General features: G+C 43.9%; 1 protein-coding gene across 1 annotated transcript in view; it reads right to left on the bottom strand.

The window, feature by feature from the left end:
• The window catches only part of tmprss6 (transmembrane serine protease 6), a 39,536-nt gene that overhangs the window by 10,174 nt on the left and 12,061 nt on the right, over positions 1 to 17,301 (bottom strand). Inside the window, 13 exon segments of the mRNA XM_083765593.1 lie at positions 395 to 537; positions 2,775 to 2,818; positions 2,821 to 2,901; positions 3,002 to 3,103; positions 3,105 to 3,121; positions 3,246 to 3,382; positions 3,713 to 3,920; positions 5,566 to 6,356; positions 6,879 to 6,946; positions 7,378 to 7,520; positions 7,810 to 7,950; positions 13,371 to 13,512; positions 15,997 to 16,217. Coding sequence (XP_083621719.1) covers positions 395 to 537; positions 2,775 to 2,818; positions 2,821 to 2,901; positions 3,002 to 3,103; positions 3,105 to 3,121; positions 3,246 to 3,382; positions 3,713 to 3,920; positions 5,566 to 6,356; positions 6,879 to 6,946; positions 7,378 to 7,520; positions 7,810 to 7,950; positions 13,371 to 13,512; positions 15,997 to 16,217 — 2,238 coding nt within the window.

The raw sequence follows: 17,301 nt of genomic DNA, 5'->3' as shown, positions 1-17,301 counted from the left end.
CAAAAGCTCTCCCAAAGATAGCTCCCACCCACTGTTTCAACCCTAAATAGCAGAGTTCATATGGGGGAAAAAATATACCCATTGCAGAGTAAGACCATGTTGCTAAGCAAAAAACAAACAAGCAATACCAGCATGCATAATGTGATAATAATGAGCACAGAACCAGCAGGGAACACATATGAAGGTACATGCAGATCAGTCAGTATGTTATGTTTATGGAAAACAAATTAACCATATTCACAGTCATACAGTCAGTGCACATTTTGCTTTTTACCATATCAATTTGACCTCATCATCACAGGGTGGAAATGAAGCCCATGAGACATGAGAGCAAATCAAACTGCTGCCATGTGGATAATTATGGTCAATTAAACCCGCGTTGTGCAAAGCTTACGATCTGATAGGTTGAAGAGGCTGTAGTGCAGCTGAAGGCCCGGCCCTGTGAGGGACACCTCTGATGTCATGACAACTGTGGTTCTGGTGGAGAGGAGGACCAGGCGTTCACGGTACGGCTGCAGGCCCCTGGCGCCACAAAATCTGACATAATGGCAAAGACACAGAACTCAGAAATACACGGACAAATAATACTCGACACTGGGGTCACTTATACATTCTACACAGAATACAATTACAATTACAATTTAGGCATTTAGCAGACGCTCTTAATCCAGAGCGACTTACAATAAGCAAGAACAAAAGCATGGGAATACATCACAAAAAGCATTTATCATAAAACATGCGTAAGCTAAGAAAGTAACAGTGGAATATCTATATTATGAGACTATACATATAAACTATATATATATACTACTATGCTATACATATGTACTATGGCGTGCTATGACTATATACAATGCAATTATAGTGCTGTCTACATAACATGCTATAAGTCTGTATCAGATGCTATCTAAGTCTACAGAAATGCTATCTAAGGGGGTAGGGTAAGTGCTATGGGCCATGATGGAGTCTAAAAAGGTGGGTTTTCAGACTACGGCGGAAGATTGGGAGTGATGCTGCAGTTCTGACTACAATGGGAAGTGCATTCCACAGTTTTGGAGCCAGAAGGGAGAATAGACACCCGTCATCATTTTGAAACCCCCATCAGGTTTCCCCTCGAAAGATCCTTTCTTTTTAGGACATCATTGAGTGTTGTGGAGTTTTGTGGAAATAACCTTGAGCAAGGCACTGTTTGTGTTTGGCTCTTACTCCATCAGCAAATTAGCAATGGTCGACAGAGAAACGGTGAAGGAGTACAGCTGTATGGGGCAGTGAGTTATTGTTAGGATCTGTTGCTGGGCGAAAACAACTAAAATTCTAAGTATTCTAAAGTATTAATGCATCAAAGTATCATGCATCAAAGTCCAAAAGACATATATGACCTTTTCTGCAAAAGGTGATATTGCTTTGCTGCCTGCACTCATCCATGCAAATGGAATATCATTGAATCTGGAATAAATCTCATTTTCACTTTGGTTTGTATCCATTTATGAAACCCTCCTACAGTTTGAGTGCTTTTGGGTGAAGGAAGGACATGGGGATGTGATCATAGGGGGGGTGATATTTTAGCTCCAGCTCTTATGGGGCATTAGTGCCCCCTATTGTCTATAGTATAGTATACCAACTGGCAGAATGATATTTGTGACATTATAGTACAGTATATGCACACAGTATTCGGACAATGTTAAGCACTCATCTCTATATACGTCGCCATGGGGTCTGTACTTCTGTAGATCTGCCATTTCCGCTGAATGTTCTCCCCCAGAATAGGCAAGGGTTCATGTGGTTAAATGTATATTGATGACACTACTGTATACAGTAAGTATCTTTATATTTTCGACTGCCAAAACAACTTGATTTACTCAATGTTTTATGGAGCAGGGTGGATTTAACCCATTCTGACCTGAGATCAGATTCATACGAGGTTTCCACTGGACACACACACTGGTCTGATTAACCCATTCTGACCTGAGATCAGATTCTAAAAATGTCAGTCGCTCTTTGATTTTTCAAAAATAGCAGACCTACAAGCTCGTATCGCGCCACTCGGTGGCGCGATATGAGCTTGTAGATCTGCTATTTTTCAATAGCTAAAGCATAACATGATGCTGACACCAAAATGGGTTCCCGTTCAGAATGGGTTAACATTGATTTCCAAAACGTATACATATTGATTGTTCATTTGAATACCAAATTCTAAATTATAGTTGCTGTTTTTCCCCCACCTTTGAATTTACATTAAATGATTTATTGCCCTGTCTTTAATGTGTCGAAATGACTTGTCTCTAATCCACAGTTCTGGTTGGAGGGGATCTAACCCATGATGGCTGTCCAGCCTGCAGATCAGTTCTGGTTGGAGGGGATCTAACCCATGATGGCTGTCCAGCCTGCAGATCAGTTATGGTTGGAGGGGATCTAACCCATGATGGCTGTCCAGCCTGCAGATCAGTTATGGTTGGAGGGGATCTAACCCATGATGGCTGTCCAGCCTGCAGATCAGTTCTGGTTGGAGGGGATCTAACCCATGATGGCTGTCCAGCCTGCAGATCAGTTCTGGTTGGAGGGGATCTAACCCATGATGGCTGTCCAGCCTGCGGATCAGTTCTGGTTGGAGGGGATCTAACCCATGATGGCTGTCCAGCCTGCAGATCAGTTCTGGTTGGAGGGGATCTAACCCATGATGGCTGTCCAGCCTGTGGATCAGTTCTGGTTGGAGGGGATCTAACCCATGATGGCTGTCCAGCCTGTGGATCAGTTCTGGTTGGAGGGGATCTAACCCATGATGGCTGTCCAGCCTGTCCTGGAGGAGCCACTGTCCCTCTCGGTACAGGCCTGTTTGGAAGAGGCTCTGCTCAGCTTATAGCCCTCAAACTCCAGAGTCAGGCCAATCCCTGCAATGGGTAGCTGCTGTAGACACACACACACACACACAGTGTGTATGTGATGAATTAATACAATAAATTAAATGAATTAACAGAGATGAATGAATGAATGAATATGTTAGAGTGAAGCTCCAGGTGCAGTTTGTGTCAGGAGGGTAGTAGCTGGGATAGAAAGGAGTCCTCAGTCTGCCCTGAACTCCTGGCACTGCCGTGAGCTCTTTAGACTATAACGGAGTTACACTCTGTGTAGATTGAGACAGACATACACAAAGATGCTTGCCCATCATCACTGATTGATGAATTTGTCCATTGACTCTACCCCAGGGTCCTACAGACCTATGGTCTTAGTTAGGGCCTCAATCTTACCTTGGCTGTCCCAAGCCTGCGCAGAAAGGGAGAAGGGATCTTTGTACTTGTACAGACCCTGTTGCCAAACCACGGTCATCCACTCCCCTGATGACAGGACGCGGACAAAGCGGTCATGCCTGCTGCAGCCATACACACTGAGAGAGAGACATAGAAATATGTACATCTGAGTTTCTCCTCTGAGACCATTTAGGTTTCTATACCTGTGATTCGGCCGTACACTAGTACTGCAGTCATATGGTGTGTAGGAGAGCATCTGTTTTAAGCCGTGCTGTCAAACATACATTTCTTTTCTCAAGACAAAATGCGAGGAGTTTTTCTATTTTCTTTTATTTATTTATTAACACAGAAGCGTGGGGTTAGCTTTTGGAGGTGAAACAAAACCATCTCAAAACCAAAACCATCTCAAAGGCATCTCATCTAAAAAGAGACAATAAGGAGACAAATTCACAGTAAAAAGTACTCACGAAGTGATGAGGTTATCGCCGGAGGGGGAGAGAGAGTCGTACACCTCCAGCCTGTCCCGACACTCTGAATGCAGCCACTCCAGCTGCAGCTCCAGCTGAGAACCAGGGGAGGTCTGGAGGCTCCACAGGCAGGAGGAGGAGTGCTGTGTGTCTGGGTCACGCAGGGCCACAGGGCTGCTGGACGGCACCTTCTGGTGATGGTAGCAATCTAAAAGAAAGACAATGTGACATGCATGGTGAGAGGTTTACTGTTATTAACACATTCTGACCTGAAATCAGATTCATACGAGGTTTCCACTGGACACACACTGGTCTGATTAACCCATTCTGACCTGAGATCAGATTCTAAAAAATGTCAGTCGTTCTTCGATTTTTCAAAAATAGCAGACCTACAGACCTACTTAGCGCGCCACTCGGTGGCGCGCTAAGAGCTTGTAGATCTGCTATTTTTCAATAGCTAAAGCATAACATGATGCTGACACCAAAATGGGTTCCCGTTCAAAATGGATTAATAGGCTATTATTTATCCCAAATACAAGATTCATGAAATAAATTATTGCTAACACTGTCAGTGTTCTTTGGATAACACTCAAAAGTATTATATTGAAACTGCATTTGTTTTATTCAATTTAAATTTAAATTATGGTAGTTCTGTAAATCACATATAACATTATCAGTATTTGGGTTATTATATATTTGGGCACATTTTGAGCCCTTACAAACAAATTGGTGAAGAAAATTATTGGTAAGAAATGTATTCCCAGATGTATTAGTATCCTCTGTCACGGTACGCTCCTCTGCCCTTGGACTTTGTCTGTGTTTTGGGTCTTATTACTTGTATTTGTGTTTTGTACCTTATTTTGTATTAGTGTTCTGTGATTTCCTGCCTTGTTTGCTGTCTCCTGCCTTGTCTCACCCCCCTGTATTAGTGTAACCCTAGCCACCTGTGTCCTGTTGTCTGTTAGCCTATCCCAGTGTTGATTGTGTGTTTCAGTTCACCTGTGTGTAGTTAGTCTTGTCTATATATAGGCCTATGCCCCAGTGTTTTCAGCTCCTTCTCCTTGTCAGTTCGTCGTCGTGATTGATGTGGTCAGTTCCTTGTGTTTCAGTTTGTTATTCCAAGTCCTAGTTATGTCCTAGTTGTTTCACAGTGTGCATTTTGAGTATTAAAACCACTTGAATTCACTCCTCTGCCTGTGCCTGGTTCGTTCTGCACCTGAGTCCTACACCTCCAGAACCACATCGTGACAGTAACTAATAACAAAATCACACAAAAAAGAAAGCAAAAGCATGAACAAAGACAAAATAAAACACACTTGTGTGTCGTAGTGGCATGTTGTGTTTTCATATTCTCTAACCCAGCACCTGCCAAAGCAAAGGGTTGCATGCAGATAATATCTGGGTCAGAATGGGTTAAGCATGCAACCTTATATTCTAAGGTTGCATGCTTAACCCATTCTGACCTGAGATCAGATTCATATGAGGTTTCCACTGGACACACTGGTCTGATTAACCCATTCTGACCTGAGATCAGATTCTAAAAATGCCAGTCGTTCTTCGATTGAAAAATAAATAGCAGACCTACAAGCTCGTAGCGCGCCACTCGGTGGCGCGCTATGAGCTTGTAGATCTGCTATTTTTCAATAGCTAAAGCATAACATGATGCTGACACCGAAATGGGTTCCCGTTCACATAAGATTAGTGTGATCACCTTGGCGATCCCACGAGAAGAAGACAACAACAACGAAGACGACGAAGAAGAAGACGGTGAGGATTCATCGTCCTGGGTGTTCTAACTTCATATTTTCTCATCCTTACCAGTGACGGACAGGGAAGGAAGGTACAGGACGTACCCATACCCACCACAGCTGGCTGACTCTTCCTTCCCGAGCCTGTGTCCCCCCAGACCCTGTGTCCCCCCAGACCCTGCTGCAGGGTCCTGTGTCCCCCCAGACCCTGCTGCAGGGTCCTGTGTCCCCCCAGACCCTGCTGCAGGGTCCTGTGTCCCCCCAGACCCTGTGTCCCCCCAGAGCCTGTGTCCCCCCAGACCCTGTGTCCCCCCAGAGCCTGTGTCCCCCCAGACCCTGTGTCCCCCCAGAGCCTGTGTCCCCCCAGACCCTGTGTCCCCCCAGAGCCTGTGTCCCCCCCAGACCCTGTGTCCCCCCAGAGCCTGTGTCCCCCCAGAGCCTGTGTCCCCCCAGAGCCTGTGTCCCCCCAGAGCCTGTGTCCCCCCAGAGCCTGTGTCCCCCCAGACCCTGTGTCCCCCCAGACCCTGTGTCCCCCCAGACCCTGTGTCCCCCCAGACCCTGTGTCCCCCCAGAGCCTGTGTCCCCCCAGACCCTGTGTCCCCCCAGAGCCTGTGTCCCCCCAGACCCTGTGTCCCCCCAGAGCCTGTGTCCCCCCAGACCCTGTGTCCCCCCAGACCCTGTGTCCCCCCAGAGCCTGTGTCCCCCCAGACCCTGTGTCCCCCCAGACCCTGTGTCCCCCCAGAGCCTGTGTCCCCCCAGACCCTGTGTCCCCCCAGAGCCTGTGTCCCCCCAGACCCTGCTGCAGGGTCCTGGTGACCCTTTCCAGGCTGACCCTCCCAACATGGCTGACGGGGATAGCCAACACTACCCAGAAGTGTGCCACCACACTCCCCTCCCTGCATGCGGATGCAAAGAAGACACATGCTGTTAAAGAGTAAATACCAGCATCTGCATTCACATTGAATTTACACTTGCCTTTTCAATTTACAATTTACAATTTAGGCATTTAGCAGACGCTCTTAATCCAGAGCGACTTACAATAAGCAAGAACAAAAGCATGGGAATAAAACATGCGTAAGCTAAGAAAGTAACAGTGGAATATCTATATTATGAGACTATACATATAAACTATATATATATACTACTATGCTATACATATGTACTATGGCGTGCTATGACTATATACAATGCAATTATAGTGCTGTCTACATAACATGCTATAAGTCTGTATCAAATGCTATCTAAGTCTACAGAAATGCTATCTAAGGGGTTAGGGTAAGTGCTATGGGCCATTTTCAGTCACCATATCCTAACACTGGTTTGTAAATGAGTATAGGCCTATATTATGCGCAGGCACTAGGATCCTATTATTGAAGAAGTGTGTGGTATTTTCCAGTTTTTACAACAGATTTACACACCCAAAGGCAAACACGGTGGTAGAGTTGAGATACCGAGACATATCGGAGTCCTTCACTATCCTCTCCACCTGACAGATGGAAAAAGAAAATGTCATTCACTGATTTGAGTACAGACAAATGCACGCACGCACATGCACACACACACACACACACACACACACACACACACACACACACACACACACACACACACAAACAATTAAATGTGTTGTATAGGCATCTCTGGATGTGGATGTAATCCTATCATAGCGTATTCAGACTAGTTTTGTGACTTTACAATAGATATAATAAGATAAGATCAGATACAGTAAACAGAATAGAATGGATGCATTATATATTTTCCCCAACGTCAAGCTAGATCAGATATTGTTGTTATTTTAAGCACAGCACAGACATAATAGCAATAATAACGTCATATTCTAGCCTAGTCTAGTCCAGTGTAGTTGAGAGACAGTGGTTTCTACTGCCATAGATATGTGTGTGTGATGCTATAGCTGACCATGTCCTGGACTCCCTTAGCCTCTGTTCTGAACACATCACTGCTGGGAGAGGAGAGACTAGGGGAGAAGTTTCTGTTGATGACAGACACTCGAGCTGTGTACTGTTGTAACACTCGTGACTCCAACACCCAGACCTTGTACTCTGAGAGAGAGAGAGAGAGAGAGGCGGGGGGGGGGGGAGGGAACCCAGAGTTGAATAAGATAAGTTTAGCAGATTCAAATGGTTTTTGTAGCTCATTTACGTAAACACTTGTGTGTGTGTGTGTGTGTGTGTGTGTGTGTGTGTGTGTGTGTGTGTGTGTGTGTGTGTGTGTGTGTGTGTGTGTGTGTGTGTGTGTGTGTGTGTGTGCAGGGGGGGAGAGTGAGATTGTGTTTAACTTTAAGAGAAACATTAAGGTGGAGCAGAGACTGCCAAGATATTTGTGGCTCACCCAGGAAGTACCAGGGCAGGGTAGCTCCTCCAGCCAGGATGATGATGATGATGATGACAGTGGTGAGGAAGAACCGAAGACACAGACACTTGCAGGGTGGAGTCCTTCTGGTCGAGGGGGCCACAGCCTGTGGACAGCTCCCTGACTGAGGGGAGCACAGTTTAACACATTCTGACCTGAGATCAGATTCATACGAGGTTTCCGCCGGACACACACTGGTCTGATGAACCCATTCTGACCTGAGATCAGATTCTAAAAATGTCAGTCGCTCTTCGATTTTTCAAAAATAGCAGACCTACAAGCTCGTATCGCGCCACTCGGTGGCGCGATATGAGCTTGTAGATCTGCTATTTTTCAATAGCTAAAGCATAACATGATGCTAACACCAAAATGGGTGCCCGGTCAGAATGGGTTAAGTTTTGCCCTTAGCTCATTCCCTTCTTTTTAGTCAACTTATTGACATCTTCAACCTGGTGTTCCTAATGTTTCGGGCATGTCGTCATTAAAGGTGAAAATAAAAACAGCATAAAAAGCAGAACTACAAACTCAACACGCCTCGATGCTATGTTTTGTCAGCTTGTAGTTACTGTGTTATTTGTAGGTTTAAGTCTGTGATTCAGTTTCTGTCGGGTAAAAAGCCAGATGTGGCTCATTTGAAAAGCACAAATACATCAATATACAGTCTGTACAGATTGTATTCTTGTTCCCAACCATTATTTCCCTCATCCTTGAATAATGTGTCTGAATTAATTGCAATTGTTTTACCATCTAGGTTCAATTAGATGGTTAATGAATAGCATAATGCAGTGGGCATTATGTAGTGTATTAAGCCATTTCTTATCCAGATTTACATATAATAGTGAAGCCAAAATATGTGACAAAAATAAGTTTTACTTAATTCAGCTTTGTCAGATTGTGTTACATTCAAAACAGTTCATTATGATTTATTGGACTCATTAGGTCATGTATCAGCCCGACAATAATACTTTACTAAAACTGCATACTGACCACTTGGTAAAATGGAGCAGGAGTGATCCCTGTGTCACTGGAATGTGACTTTACAGAGTTATGCCCGGTCACCATAACGTCTTCCTTCTGTTGTCATTCCTCAAGAAACCGTCTCAATGTTGGCTGCAGGTCACCAGTGTCCTCAAGTATCTCCATTCAGTGTATGACCAGACAAGTTGGCAACAACCACCTCATAGACACCGAGAGAAAGGATCCTATTTGCAAGTCCACAGGTAAACACACTTTCACTGATCCTTACAATGCTTTAGCCTGTAGCCACTGCTACAATCCTTCCAGTCAAGGATAAAGCTAAAAATGTAATCATAATATGTTTTTTGTGTTCCCCATTTCCTCTTTTGCTACATGATTATATCCTTATGGTTGCATACCGTATGACCTTTGCATCCTTGAGGGACAAACGGCAATGCATGTACAGTAGCAACAGGTATCATGACATCACTAGTCAACACCCAGCTACAGGGATGCTCTCTCATGCAGATCTAAAGTAAGCCTCACAGGAACAATAATCCCCATGGACCTGTTCTCCACTGGCAACATGAAACCATCCATGACATGTGAGGGAGTTGTAGAAAAGAAAGGCTTTGCTACTTTCCCAATTCAGTTGTTAACATGAAAATAGTTCATATAACTCAAAGGATTCAGATTTTGAGGCTGCCAACCTATATTATTCCATTATCTATCAAATGTATTTTATATTATGTACTCGTATATAAATATATATATATATATATATATATATATATATATATAGATATAGTTTACTATACCTAATTTAGGTTACTATAAGTACCATAGATAAAAGACAAAATGGCCTTCATTAAAAGGGTAAATGAAGAATAGAGTCTGCACTCTGCACACTGGAGAAGAATAGAGTCTGCACTCTGCACACTGATAATGTTGCAAAAGCTCTGCTGTTTTATTGCCGTCAACGTTTCAATCACTCAGATCTTCATCAGGATTTACACATAGGAACGGGCATACACCATTACGCCATGCATCCACGCTGTGACAGGTTAAGCATTACAATCTGCACAACAATCAACTCATCAAATTGACTGGCTTTACATGAATGCAAATAGCAATAAACGCGTGGTAATAATGATGATGACAAACTAAGGTGCTATAGTGCAAAACGTCCGGTGCCATTTTATCTACAGCAGTATACTGTATATATACCATAAAACTACATTCCAATGTACAAGCATAAAACTACATTCTACAAACAAGACAAACTGTCGGTAGAGCTATAACACATACTGCAAACATAGTTTTTCTCATCTTGAAGGAAATGATGTTAATCTAGTCTCTTCATCAGATGCTCATTATCTGAAGGACATATCTTGACTATTAGATCCTTCATCTTTTCACAAGAAATTCCTTCTTGACAAAATTGCCTCATATCTTGGCGTCAGCTAAAAACAATAATCAAAGGTGATGTACAGTTATTACCATATATACTGTATTATTAGTTTGGATATAGGGTTGGCAAAAGTGGCACGTCTACTCCTACATAATGATATGATTGCAATTAATAATAACAAATGATGACTTGTGTGTAAAGTAAACAAATATTTACTTGACTGACAGTTATAATAATACTTATAATATACTACTAAACTCACATAGTTAAAACTATAGACTAGAGAGCATCTTCTTATAGCTGGTTTGGAGTCATCAAATGGCCTCGGGTCACAGGAGGCTGGGTATTTGGTACCACACACCATCATGGAGACACTGAGAGTACATTTAGTGTTTAAATAGCCATGGTTCTCTGGGCAGATGCAGAAGTGCAGCTGTTCCACACACATGTGATGTTGTTATTGTAGTCATTGAGGCAGTGAAGACCTGTGAAAGACAAATTAGATCAGATTAGAGGTCTGTACTCTGTAGTCATGGAGAAATTATTTTAGTTTTTTCTAAATGATAGAATATTAGGCAGAATGTATTCCCCTCGGATGAATGGTCTACTGAGAGGGTGCCTATGTATCTAAATGTAAGTCGCTCTGGATTAAGAGCGTCTGCTAAATGCCTAAATTGTAAATTGTAAATTGTATCTATATGAGATAGGGTGAGTTCAGTTCAGTTCATTCACACCAGAGAGACTCAGAGTAGAGTCGCCACTTCTTCGCTTGGAAAGGAGCCATCTTAGGTGGTCCGGGCATCTGGTTAGGGCAGACCAAGGCGCAGGGCATCTGGTTAGGGCAGACCAAGGCGCAGGGCATCTGGTTAGGGCAGACCAAGGCGCAGGGCATCTGGTTAGGGCAGACCAAGGGGGGCATCTGGTTAGGGCAGACCAAGGGGGGCATCTGGTTAGGGCAGACCAAGGCGCAGGGCATCTGGTTAGGGCAGACCAAGGCGCAGGGCATCTGGTTAGGGCAGACCAAGGCGCAGGGCATCTGGTTAGGGCAGACCAAGGGGGGCATCTGGTTAGGGCAGACCAAGGCGCAGGGCATCTGGTTAGGGCAGACCAAGGGGGGCATCTGGTTAGGGCAGACCAAGGGGGGCATCTGGTTAGGGCAGACCAAGGGGGGCATCTGGTTAGGGCAGACCAAGGCGCAGGGCATCTGGTTAGGGCAGACCAAGGGGGGCATCTGGTTAGGGCAGACCAAGGGGGGCATCTGGTTAGGGCAGACCAAGGGGGGCATCTGGTTAGGGCAGACCAAGGCGCAGGGCATCTGGTTAGGGCAGACCAAGGCGCAGGGCATCTGGTTAGGGCAGACCAAGGCGCAGGGCATCTGGTTAGGGCAGACCAAGGCGCAGTTGGAGGAATCACTGGCCTTGGAAGGCCTCGGGATCCCCCAGGAGGAAGTTGTACTAATGTTGCTCTGGAGAGGGAAGTCCGGAGCTCTCTGGTGGAGCTGTTGCCCCCGTGACCCGACTATTGAAGATTGATGGATGGTGTACGTGTGTGTAGTGTGTGTGTGTGTACGTACATGCATACATAGGCTACATACATACATACATACATACTTCATCTAATGTATGAATGAAACATTGTGAAACGACCGGCATCTCACGACCGGCCCCCAGCTCACGACCGGCTACAAACCGGGCACCTACGACTTCTTTAAAGCATTTTTACAGACACAACAACCACTCCACGATACTTTTACAGACCAAACAACCTCTACACATACACCGAAACACCCAAATACAATATCACAGAAGACCATCTAAGTATGAAACGTTCCATTTTTAATTTTAACCTTGCAGTCATTTCTTCCATTATACAAGTAAGACGCGCAAACGCGGGAAGCGAACGCAGCTCATGTGTGTGTGGTTGTGTGTGTGTGTGTGTGTGTGTGTGTGTGTGTGTGTGTGTGTGTGTGTGTGTGTGTGTGTGTGTGTGTGTGTGTGTGTGTGTGTCACGCTGTTACACCACCCAACACCCAGACCTTGTACTCTGAGAGAGAGAGAGAGAGAGAGAGGCGGGGGGGGGAGAGAACCCAGAGTTGAATAAGATAAGTTTAGCAGATTCAAATGGTTTTTCTAGCTCATTTACGTAAGCGTGTGTGTGTGTGTGTGTGTGTGTGTGTGTGTGTGTGTGTGTGTGTGTGTGTGTGTGTGTGTGTGTGTGTGTGTGTGTGTGTGTGTGTGTGTGTGTGTGTGTGTGTGTGTGTGTGTGTGTGTGTGTGTGTGTGTGTGTGTGTGTGTGTGTGTGTGTGTGTGTGTGTGCGCGCGTGTGTTAGAGATCAGAAATGTATTTTGGTGATGGCAATCCAATCCCCTTATACCTAGGATACATACTGTACATTTTAATGCAGGGTATCAATGTAATCGTTTGTGTGCATTTTGTATGGGAATTCCAGGTGTAGTCCTCCTACACATGTTTATATTACATGTACAGTAGGCTACAGTTTAAGCAGATGTTTGCCTGCGTAATGTGTATGAAGTTTCTGCAGATTGTGTGTAAGTTTAGTAAATACAGAATTATCATCCAGGTTTCTGTCAAGTAGACTCTCTCTTAGAGCTCAAGGTTGTTCTTTATTGTCACACGCTTGCACTTACAAGCCAATTGTTATCTTCGAGGTTGTCAGGCAATGTTATTTCTATTTTGTCGTCACTTATGATGTGATTGAACAGTTATAGTTTCCACCCGCCTAGCTTCATGCATGCAAACCGTGTGTGTGTGTGTGTGTGTGTGTGTGTGTGTGTGTGTGTGTGTGTGTGTGTGTGTGTGTGTGTGTGTGTGTGTGTGTGTGTGTGTGTGCGCAGGGGGAGAGAGTGAGATTGTGTTTCTGGGCGGGCACCCATATTGGTGTCAGCATCATGTTATGCTTTAGCTATTTAAAAATAGCAGATCTACAAGCTCATATCGCGCCACCGAGTGGCGCGATACGAGCTTGTAGGTCTGCTATTTTTGAAAAATCGAAGAGCGACTGACATTTTTAGAATCTGAGCTCAGGTCAGAATGGGTTAATCAGACCAGTGTGTGTCCGGCGGAAACCTCGTTATGAATCTGATCTCAGGTCAGAATGGGTTAAGAGAAACATTAAGGTGGAGCAGAGACTGCCAAGATATTTGTGGCTCACCCAGGAAGTACCAGGGCAGGGTAGCTCCTCCAGCCAGGATGATGATGATGATGACAGTGATGAGGAAGAACCGAAGACACAGACACTTGCAGGGTGGAGTCCTTCTGGTCGAGGGGGCCACAGCCTGTGGACAGCTCCCTGACTGAGGGGAGCACAGTTTAACACATTCTGACCTGAGATCAGATTCATACAAGGTTTCCGCCGGACACACACTGGTCTGATGAACCCATTCTGACCTGAGATCAGATTCTAAAAATGTCAGTCGCTCTTCGATTTTTCAAAAATAGCAGACCTACAAGCTCGTATCGCGCCACTCGGTGGCGCGATATGAGCTTGTAGATCTGCTATTTTTCAATAGCTAAAGCATAACATGATGCTGACACCAAAATGGGTGCCCGGTCAGAATGGGTTAAGTTTTGCCCTTAGCTCATTCCCTTCTTTTTAGTCAACTTATTGACATCTTCAACCTGGTGTTCCTAATGTTTCGGGCATGTCGTCATTAAAGGTGAAAATAAAAACAGCATAAAAAGCAGAACTACAAACTCAACACGCCTCGATGCTATGTTTTGTCAGCTTGTATAGTTACTGTGTTATTTGTAGGTTTAAGTCTGTGATTCAGTTTCTGTCGGGTAAAAAGCCAGATGTGGCTCATTTGAAAAGCACAAATACATCAATATACAGTCTGTACAGATTGTATTCTTGTTCCCAACCATTATTTCCCTCATCCTTGAATAATGTGTCTGAATTAATTGCAATTGTTTTACCATCTAGGTTCAATTAGATGGTTAATGAATAGCATAATGCAGTGTATTATGTAGTGTATTAAGCAATTTCTTATCCAGATTTACATATAATAGTGAAGCCAAAATATGTGACCAAAAAAAGTTTGACTTAATTCAGCTTTGTCAGATTGTGTTACATTCAAAACAGTTCATTATGATTTATTGGACTCATTAGGTCATGTATCAGCCCGACAATAATACTTTACTAAAACTGCATACTGACCACTTGGTAAAATGGAGCAGGAGTTTTCCCTGTGTCACTGGAATGTGACTTTACAGAGTTATGCCCGGTCACCATAACGTCTTCCTTCTGTTGTCATTCCTCAAGAAACCGTCTCAATGTTGGCTGCAGGTCACCAGTGTCCTCAAGTATCTCCATTCAGTGTATGACCAGACAAGTTGGCAACAACCACCTCATAGACACCGAGAGAGAGGATCCTATTTGCAAGTCCACAGGTAAACAAACTTTCACTGATACTTACAATGCTTTAGCCTGTAGCCACTGCTACAATCCTTCCAGTCAAGGATAAAGCTAAAATGTAATCATAATATGTGTTTTGTGTTCCCCATTTCCTCTTTTGCTACATGATTATATCCTTATGGTTGCATACCGTATGACCTTTGCATCCTTGAGGGACAAACAGCAATGCATGTAGCAACAGGTATCATGACATCACTAGTCAACACCCAGCAACAGGGATGCTCTCTCATGCAGATCTAAAGTAAACCTCACAGGAACAATAATCCCCATGGACCTGTTCTCCACTGGCAACATGAAACCATCCATGACATGTGAGGGAGTTGTAGAAAATAAAGGCTTTGCTACTTTCCCAATTCAGTTGTTAACATGAAAATAGTTCATATAACTCAAAGGATTCAGATTTTGAGGCTGCCAACCTATATTATTCCATTATCTATCAAATGTATTTTATATTATGTACTCGTATATAAATATATATAGATATAGTTTACTATACCTAATTTAGGTTACTATAAGTACCATAGATAAAAGACAAAATGGCCTTCATTAAAAGGGTAAATGAAGAATAGAGTCTGCACTCTGCACACTGGAGAAGAATAGAGTCTGCACTCTGCACACTGGAGAAGAATAGAGTCTGCACTCTGCACACTGGTAATGTTGCAAAAGCTCTGCTGTTTTATTGCCGTCAACGTTTCAATCACTCAGATCTTCATCAGGATTTACACATAGGAACGGGCATACACCATTACACCATGCATCCACGCTGTGATAGGTTAAGCATTACACGGCACGTGAGGTTACCCGCACAACAATCAACTCATCAAATTGACTGGCTTTACATGAATGCAAATAGCAATAAACGCGTGGTAATAATGATGATGACAAACTAAGGTGCTATAGTGCAAAACATCCGGTGCCATTTTATATACAGCAGTATACTGTATATATACCATAAAACTACATTCCAATGTACAAGCATAAAACTACATTCTACAAACAAGACAAACTGTCGGTAGAGCTATAATACATACTGCAAACATAGAAATGATGTTAATCTAGTCTCTTCATCAGATGCTCATTATCTGAAGGACATTAGATCCTTCATCTTTTCACAAGAAATTCCTTCTTGACAAAATTGCCTCATATCTTGGCGTCAGCTAAAAACAATAATCAAAGGTGATGTACAGTTATTACCATATATACTGTATTATTAGTTTGGATATAGGGTTGGCAAAAAGTGGCACGTCTACTCCTACATAATGATATGATTGCAATTAATAATAACAAATGATGACTTGTGTGTAAACAAATATTTACTTGACTGACAGTTATAATAATACTTATAATATACTACTAAACTCACATAGTTAAAACTATAGACTAGAGAGCATCTTCTTATAGCTGGTTTGGAGTCATCAAATGGCCTCGGGTCACAGGAGGCTGGGTATTTGGTACCACACACCATCATGGAGACACTGAGAGTACATTTAGTGTCTGTAGCCATGGTTCTCTGGTCAGATGCAGAAGTGCAGCTGTTCCACACACATGAGATGTTGTTATTGTAGTCATTGAGGCAGTGAAGACCTGTGAAAGACAAATTAGATCAGATTAGAGGTCTGTAGTCATGGAGAAATTATTTTAGTTTTTTCTAAATGATAGAATATAGGCAGAATGTATTCCCCTCGGATGAATGGTCTACTGAGAGGGGGGGCCTATGTATCTATATGAGATAGGGTGAGTTCAGTTCAGTTCAGTCACACGAGAGAGACTCAGAGTAGAGTCGCCACTTCTTCGCTTGGAAAGGAGCCATCTTAGGTGGTCCGGGCATCTGGTTAGGGCAGACCAAGGCGCAGGGCATCTGGTTAGGGCAGACCAAGGGGGGCATCTGGTTAGGGCAGACCAAGGCGCAGGGCATCTGGTTAGGGCAGACCAAGGCGCAGGGCATCTGGTTAGGGCAGACCAAGGCGCAGGGCATCTGGTTAGGGCAGACCAAGGCGCAGGGCATCTGGTTAGGGCAGACCAAGGCGCAGTTGGAGGAATCACTGGCCTTGGAACGCCTCGGGATCCCCCAGGAGGAAGTTGTACTAATGTTGCTCTGGAGAGGGAAGTCCGGAGCTCTCTGGTGGAGCTGTTGCCCCCGCGACCCGACTATTGAAGATTGATGCATGGTGTACGTGTGTGTGTGTGTGTGTGTGTGTGTGTGTGTGTGTGTACGTACATGCATACATAGGCTGCTACATACATACATACATACATACTTCATCTAATGTATGAATGAAACATTGTGAAGCGCTTTGAGCACTTGCGCTATAAAGTGTGTGTGTGGCAGGCAGCATCAACACTTACTGTCCTGCAAGCTCCTCTCAGAGTGGTCGGATTGTCCAGTGGAGAGATGAAAGATCACAGGCAGGAGAAACAACAAATGAAGCTTCTTATGAGCCTCCATTGTGGAGCATCATCCAAGTAAGATCTCACACCACATGGATATATTTATCAGGTAGGTTATATTGCTGCAGGATGTAAGGATCAAGGATCAAGGCTACAGTAGGTATAGGCTGCTCACTACATGCTTTCTTTATTTCAAATGATGAGGCAGAGCGGGTGGAGGTGTATAAGTGGTTGACAGTTGTTTTCTTCTTCAGTGCCAGTAATTTCTTTCATTATCTCA

The sequence above is a fragment of the Protomyctophum parallelum genome (assembly GCF_964188405.1).
Source record: "Protomyctophum parallelum genome assembly, chromosome: 5".
NCBI lineage: Eukaryota > Metazoa > Chordata > Actinopteri > Myctophiformes > Myctophidae > Protomyctophum > Protomyctophum parallelum.
This window is presented reverse-complemented; position numbering and strand designations above follow the sequence as displayed.